The following is an 8,375-nucleotide window of genomic DNA, read 5'->3' on the forward strand; positions in this document are numbered from 1 at the left end:
TTTTCAATGGTTTTCATTTAATGGAAACCATGATTTTCATTTCATCACACTATATATAGAGTATGAGATGAAAGGTAGTTACAGTTTTCATTCACTGGAGCAGTAAAAAAATGCAATCATGGCCTTCATAGTAACAAACCAGTTTTTATGTTTGGTAATGTTTTTGTTTTCCCCTGTTATATAAACCATACTCATGTGATCTTCAAATGCTTTAAAATAATTTTCATGTCTACAAATGTATAAAAACCTTTTTTTTTGAAAACCTCAAAATGTTTTACAGATCAAACCACTGGATACATTAATATCTGCAGTAAATCCAGAGAAGTAAATATGCAAGATTCATCAAAGTTCAGTGATGAGTCAACAGGTAAAGCTTTAGATACAACCTTCATTGTTTTGAAGTGCACTTCTTAATATTATATTTCATGAATGATTTCTCAGACTTAAATATGAATATATGATTTGACATTGAAGTTCTATTTATCAACAAAACTAAGAAATACCCATAAACGATAAATTGTACAAAACATATTATATCACGATGTTTGCACATTGGTAATTATCTTTGAAAAGAAATTTTGTATGAATGAAATGTAAAATTAAAGTTAAATCCAGGCATTTTGAGTTATGTCACTACTGCAAACTCAAGGCATTTTGAGTAACGACATTATTTCAAAATCAACTCACTTTCAGTAACGACAGTAAAGCCTTTTTATCCAAATTTCTATTATTCTATTACTTTTTGTTGGTTTGGCAACTTACTTAAGCTTCTGTGTATACATTAGTAGAAAATATGTATTAATTTATATAAAAAAACACACATTTTATATGTACTATCCTTTTTTCAGATCAAAACATTAATTACGAATCAGATGATGACAATGAAACAACACCATTAAACCCAAAGAAAACTGAAAGGCAAATTGCTGTGGTATATCCATATGATGAAGCAAAGAGCATTGGTTTGTCAAATATTAATATATTTTGTTATATCTGTTGAAATGTATAATGTACTCATTTTTGTATGGCATCCTTTGTGATAGCATTCCACTGTGCCTGATGAACGCCATGTCGCATTCATGAAATTGCTTATATTACTAGGAGATCACTAACTGTTTTCGTTCCTTTGTAGTTCAAGGTCAAGGTCCTGTTTGGAGTGAAATCATCGAATTTTCGGCTCTGTAAAAATCTTTAAAAAATGTGGTTCTTTGGGATTTTTTATCAAACTGATTTGCAAATAGACAACGTATTTCATAATATATTTTAACACTCTCTGAAAATCAAATGTCAAGAAGTCGATGTAAAAAATCCATACTTGCACTGTACCAGATCAAGGTTCACGTCATCTTTGAAGGTCAACTGTCAGACAATTTTGTGTACACTCTATAAATTTTATTATCTTAAAGGTTTTCACTTCAAATTTGGCTCTGACCAATATGTTAGCAAAACATATGCTGCCGCTGTGCCGGCTTCTGGTCAAAACTACTATTGAATGTCTAGTGAAACTTCCGTGGTTTGTGTTATAAATCATTTACTAAATAAGAGAATTTTATCAAACAAGCTGCAGAACCTATGCCTCAGCTATGCTCGCTCAGGGTCAAGGTTAACATTGAAGCTGAAATTTCACACTTTATCGTGTCATCTCTATAAATAATATAGCCATTGAAGCATTCCTCAAATGTTTAAAAGACATTGTTCTGAACCTAATCTGTTGTTGTATTTGCTAATGTTCATGGTCACCTTTAAATGTCAAATGCCAGTCGAATTGGCCCAAATATTCACCTATACAAACGATGTGCATAACCTATGCCACCGCTTTGCTAGCTAATGATCACTATTATAGATCGGATATCAGACAATTTCGTGTCCATTCTATAAATCCTATACCCCTTGAAGTATTTTCTTCACACTTGGCCAAAATATTCACCTAAACATGGCTAGCTTGTGATCATCATTACAGGCCGGATATCAAACAATTTTGTGCCCATTCTATTTATCCCTTGAAGTATTTCTCTTAAACTGGACTCGAATGTTCACCTTTTTAAATGATTATAAATGGGCTGTCATAAAAGCCTATGTAATGGAGAATGAGTGATGATTAGGGTATCGTCTTTCTTGCGGAAGCTCCCGTTTAAGTTGGTCCACCAATTAATCCTTATAATATGATTCATGCTGTATTTAAGGTCGCAAAGAGGTTGGACACATAGATGACAGATTACAACAAATAACAAAGGAAAGTCTTCAGGTAACTGGAGACTATGAGAATACAGAGGGTAAATAATTAAAATTATTTCTAAACATAGACCTTTTAGTACTTTTGTCTCTAATTATGTTTGAAACTGGAAAAAAACGTAATAAAATTTGTACAAAATGTAAATGAAAATAAAATAGTGACAACGAATTCACATCCCCTAATTTCATTTATACATAGAACACAAACATTTCTGATGCATATTTTTAAAGGGCTTACTTGTTTTAATGAAAAAATTAAAAAATTAAAGTCAATTGTTAGTGCTGTAAAAAGTCATTTGTCAATGTCGAATTGCGTGAATAAATACGTAACGTTAATTTTTTATTTCTCTAACGAAAAAATATATGTTATCTTTTTCTTATGTAGCACGGGGATCAGAAATCAAAATCAAAGAAAACCAGTTATGTCACAGATCAGGGGACCAATCATTATCTTCCATGGATCTAGATAAGGGTTTATGACCAATAACTTTTACTGAAAACTTAGTTCTAAAAACTCAACCGAACTTATTGATTAAAGTATTTGAGACGCACAAATAATATTTTATTTAAAAATATTTGCCACAGCGTTTACTATCATGATATCAATAGACTCATCAGACAAATATAAGAGTCTACATACTTTCAACATTTTCCTCCCGAAGGAAGGAAGAAGATATTTTTTGATCGTCTGTCCGTCTGTCTTCCTCTTCTGGTTCATGACGTAATTATTCTGAATAAGTAGGTTGTAGGTCAAACCAACCCAGAGTTGTCTGGGCAACAACTTTGTCATTTCTAAATGAATTGTAAAATAATTTGCCAAATATGTTTTTAAAAGATGCCATAGTGCCTCATGTAATTTCAAGAATGGTACCTCAAGATCATGGTAACAATTAACTTTTGTAAAAACACATTGTTGTTCCAGTTGACCCGTTTGCCATACATGTATTGATTTAGGTTGACATAATACATGTAGTCATGTCACTCCAAAGAGCCTAGCCAGTGTCTCGAAGGTCACGGCAACACTTGAGTACCAAAAGTTATTAACAATATGTGAAAAAAATGTTTAAACGTTTCTTAAATTTGCACGGTTGGTTATGTTAATGACATTGCAGTTTGAAATTTAAAATAGTTTGGCATACATTTGAGGCTTACTGAGGCTACATGGTATGTATCGCACAAGAATCATTTAAGGTCATAACTGCATGTCAAAAGTTATGATATGATAGAGCAGTGTATATAGGTCATGTCCAGTCCTTTTCATCCATCTTTATATGTTAAAAAAGTGTCTTTTCATCTTTTCTGGCATTGATGGATGGTTTTAGAAATAACTATACATGTACGTAAACTTTTGGCACATAAGAACGACCTGTCCGCCTATAGAACGTGGTCGACAGATAGAAAGTTCGAGGTTAAACTTATACGGGGGATGATAAAGAAATATACGGAATTAAGTCATACATTCAATAAGATTTATCAAAATTTCATTGTAAAAACACTGTATAATACGTAATATGTTCTTTTTACAAGAGAAAAGAAATACAACAATTAAACGCATTAAGGCCAACATAATAAACAAACTTTAAGGCAAACATTTTCAATGCTTTTTTAATATATTTTAAACTCTATTTATCGTTTCAAATACATGTAATATGATGTGACATTTGTGAAGTTTTCTTTATTTGAATGTTATTTAATTTATCTTTAATTTTCAGGTACTTCCGAATTGCAAATAAACTGGATAAAGGTTTTCGTACAATTATCAAGATCGTTTCCTGCATCAAAGTGGAAATTATTTGCAATTGATTTACTCAGTAAGCCAGTATAATTCAAGTTTATTTTAAAATTCGCTTCAGCATAGACTCACGCTTTAGTAACGTATGTAAATCATTTTTATGAAACATTGAAACATTATTTTACTCATCATACCGTTAAATTGTTTAAAAGTTTTTAGTTGAGGAGACATAGAAAAGAGTAAAAAAAGATCTTTGAGTTGTTCGTGCTGTAATATAGTTTTACGACATATAATTGATATTGAAATATGTATTACATTGTCTCTAGGCAATTGCCAGCAGATGGCGAAAAGCGTTCATGATACAGTTGATGAAATTGAGCTAGAAGCAAAGAATCAGCATACAGAAAGTTGTTTTATTCACGCGTACATAAAAGTATTCAATAAATGGCTTGACAATTTGGGCAGGACAAATGCAACGTTTGAACATATAAAAGATGCTGTTTCTGCGACAATAGAGGCAAAGGAAGCTTTAGAACTAGTTCTTTCTATCGAAAGGTTTGATTTGATTAGTTTGATTGTACATCAAAGTGAAAAATATGAATTAGCCCAAAAAGTTTGGGAGTTATTATACTTTTAACCTCCTCAAAAATATTTTCATGGAAGTGTTTTATTTCTGACCATTCGTGAGAATGACGATCTGACTAGCTTATTGATGGCGATTTTTGTGTTTCGTCGACATCTTAATGTAAAAACATTTTAGTACATAAGTGATGTTGCAATGGACTTTCTGGCAGAATGAATCATTGATTCCTTTACAATGGTTTTAGGATAAAGAAATATTTGTAAGATTTAAATATGCATATACTGTTTTTATTTATTTTTCTTTTAAGGAAACCCCCATTGAAAGTGACAACGCCAATGCCTTTAGTCCCGTACAACTTAAACCAAACATTTGGGAACAACTCCACACATTCTCAACAGTATATGGCATTACATGATGATGAAGTACCGGGGAATTCTAATTACGCGAGAGATGTATATGTCAGATCAAGACAACAAACACATAGGTTACAAGTGGCCCATTGCTCCTACTGTTCTAGGTATACTACAAACGAAGTATCAAATCTTCAGGAAACATCAGTTCAGTTAAACAAAACCAGTGTTGAAACTAATTGCAATAATAATGATAAAAATACTGTCAAACGAGAACGAAATAAAAAGCGAAAGAAAGATCAATCAAAATCAAAACCACAGCAACATAAACGAAGTACAACTGAACAGTATATGATTGACAATGCAAAAGAAAATTTGCTTTTAGATTCTATACCAATTCGTCAAAATGACTATAAAATGTTTATGAATTTTGTTCTCGACCTTGTTTCGAACGAATGTAATGTTGGCAAAGAAACGGTATTATCAATTACACACGAAGAATTCTGTGAAGCTCAAGAAATCAATACAAAGGAGAATGACACATTTTTTCTTGTGAAGACTGGAAAAACAAATCTTTTTATTGGAAAAGAAGTATACGAGGATTTAGCTGTTTACGGAAATATCGCACGACCAAAACTCTTGACATATCTGAAGGCCAAAAATATTGACTATGATAGTACCGCTTCAGAAAGGTTTTTATTCATAACATTCAATGGGAAGCCACTCATGGAAGTATGTTTTGTTGAAGTATTCATTTATGTTTATACTTTTAAATAATTTATTATCTTATTACTTTGCTCACTAATACCAATACTACTCCTACAAAATAGAATTGCACATACGTTGGGATGTAAAGTTTATTACTTTTTATAAATGTTTAATCTGATTAAATAATATTCACTGACTACTTATTATAATTTTCTTTTATGCAATAATTCATTAATTATGAAGACCAGTTAGAAGTAAACTGATGAAACATAACGAATACTATACTATGCTCACATTGTTTTAATTTTTTTATTAAGAAGATTATTATTCGGAGTTCAAAAAGATACTTACTCCAGATGCATGTCGTTTCAGAATAAAGACGATAAAAATGTGAGCAATATTGATGCAAAAGAAAAGGCTACCGAGCAGAATATCCAAGTTAATCGTAAAAATGATCCTTTTGTTAGAGTATGCCCCGACATGAAAGAATCTGAAGAACACGTGAACATAACAACCACTCCTAAACAAAACCCTTCCGATCATCTGTGTGATTCTGAGCAGAGCATAAATGGAATCGGGAAAAACAACACAAGTATTGAAGATGAATTTTATCCGGGAGCAGCAATTACTGAACATGATAAAAAAGAACTAGACAACAAAGCAGGGAGCGGACAAGACACAATAAGAATAAAGGAAAAAGAGAACAAAAAAGAGGAAACCAATTATTTTGACTTGGATATAGAAAAGGAATTAGAAAAAATAAAAGAATCGTTCTTTCCGACAGGTGATGAATCATATGCTCTACCTGACGCAGACAATGTAGCTGAAGTGTTAAGCAAATTTGTGGATAAAGACTTGTATAATTCTCCTTAAGATAAGCTAAGGATAGCATATGGCTTTCTCGGATTGACTGTAAAGTTAATTATGCTTCGTTTTATCAATAGGATTACCGTTTTTTTTTTCAAAGGCGGTTGTACTGGTTACATGAAACTGTTTATGTCTGTTTACAAAAACTTACATTTTGAAAATTCTTTTTTCAAATCCAACTGATCATGTTCATTTTCGTATTAAATAAGGTTAATGATTATAAACTGTATAGTGTAATAACAGATTAGAATTAAAAACAGAAAGAGAAAATGTAATTCAATTCGTTATTAGAATATTTTCTTTAATCGACAAAATTGCTTTACGAGTGTAAGTTCGATAACTTAACATAAACAAAATATACATGTGTATGAATCCATTAACAGAACAATATTAAACATTTCATATAAAAAGGTAGCATTTCGGAAATTTTGTTCTTGAAAAAAGAAACCGTGACACAATAAAAATAATAGATGCTTTTGTTTAAGTTTCCACATATGGACGTTAACCTTGTTGCTTACATCGTTTTATTTAAACACCATCCTATCTGTATTTTATTTTATTGCTACATTAGCGGTGTTAATGCCTTAGAAGACTGTAAATTTTGCCCTGTATATTCAATCACACATGTTTTATTCCTTAAGATCGATCAAAACGAATTTACTCTTGAGTTTGCAATCATTTTAGTTCCTTCACTTTGTTCGCTTACTTGAAGCGTGGCTTAAGTGTCAATTTTTTTTAAATACTGTTTAATCTCCCTTATGATATTTTGCTTAATTATTTTTTCTATTGACGGCTTTTACGTGACATTATTTCTTCGTTATATCTCCCTCCTTTCAAAATTCTATTTTATTTTCAATAGGTTAACCAATTGTTTTCTGGAATGCGCAAACATTTTTGTTAATTTTCTCTACTTGGGGGTCAAACGCGTGTTTGATTCAAGGTTCCATAAAAACTGCCTTATGACCACATCTGCGGATGTTGTTTTGTACCAAAATTTCATCATGTTCATGTTTAAATATTGAATTTTGCTTAAGCCGGTGATAGGGAGCGTTGACGGTGTCTACCATTCAACACTTCGTCAAGGAACAGACACGGCTACATTTATTTTGCCGTAATGTTTTTCGTAATTTAAAAACGTGTGTACTTTTATTAGTTTTTTTTCTTCGTCATTAAAGATCCTGTCACACATTTTTTCATGGTTTTATTTCATAAATATGATGCTCAAATTGAGATTTGTTTATATTGTAAGTTCCAATAAGCATTATTTATAAAGATATTACCGAATTTAACATTTCATGTAAATAAAGGGAGGTAATTAGAAATTTATTTTCTATAAATTTTAAGTAAAATTTTCCAATAAGAAATGAATGCATATAATTTATTGATTAATTATAATGGGCACAAATATTTGCAGTACACATTTGACATATTCTTTGATGTTTGAAAATTGTTTTATTTGCATAATTATATACATATACAATGTATAATTTTTTGCAAGTGTGGTATAAACACAGTAACAATATCAATTACAAAACATACAGGATCTTTAAGCAATTCTAACCAAGGCATGATCTAGTCTGGTTCCCTGCCTACATTTACTACGGAAAGTAGCTATAACGTAGTATAAGGGGAATGAACTCCAGACTAGGCATGATGTTCTTCTTGCTATTGATAATTTCCCCTATTCAATTGACTTGTGTAGTCCTGTCGAAACTCATATTAATTAAACACATTCTGCGCCAAAATAAATGAAGGGGAACAAATACATGAACAATGAACGAAGGTCCATAGGAGGGATCAGTTCAATACACGCGCAATGGTAGAAAATCCCTACATCGAAAATACAGAACACATTCTGCTTTTGTAAACATGCAAATTCAAAATGACATTGTATTCATGTATT

General features: G+C 31.4%; 1 protein-coding gene across 1 annotated transcript; it reads left to right on the forward strand.

The window, feature by feature from the left end:
- The first annotated feature begins 264 nt into the window (after nucleotides 1–264).
- LOC132735105 (uncharacterized) lies at nucleotides 265–8,368 on the forward strand. The gene is made up of 8 exons (XM_060722012.1): nucleotides 265–367; nucleotides 849–962; nucleotides 2,184–2,273; nucleotides 2,618–2,704; nucleotides 3,945–4,043; nucleotides 4,291–4,519; nucleotides 4,855–5,629; nucleotides 5,978–8,368. Exons 1-8 carry the CDS (start codon nucleotides 331–333, stop codon nucleotides 6,476–6,478), a joined length of 1,932 nt encoding a protein of 643 aa, XP_060577995.1. The 5' UTR covers nucleotides 265–330; the 3' UTR covers nucleotides 6,479–8,368.
- The last annotated feature ends 7 nt before the right edge of the window (nucleotides 8,369–8,375 follow it).

The sequence above is a fragment of the Ruditapes philippinarum genome, unplaced genomic scaffold, assembly GCF_026571515.1.
Source record: "Ruditapes philippinarum isolate M1 unplaced genomic scaffold, ASM2657151v2 ctg11652_1_1_1_1, whole genome shotgun sequence".
Lineage (NCBI taxonomy): Eukaryota > Metazoa > Mollusca > Bivalvia > Venerida > Veneridae > Ruditapes > Ruditapes philippinarum.

Coding starts and splice junctions, on each gene's coding strand:
- LOC132735105 (XM_060722012.1), top strand. CDS start 331: ATGCAAGATTCATCAAAGTTCAGTGATGAGTCAACAG. Junction 4,520..4,854: donor CTAGTTCTTTCTATCGAAAG/GTTTGATTTGAT, acceptor TTTTCTTTTAAG/GAAACCCCCATTGAAAGTGA. Junction 5,630..5,977: donor ATGGGAAGCCACTCATGGAA/GTATGTTTTGTT, acceptor ATGTCGTTTCAG/AATAAAGACGATAAAAATGT.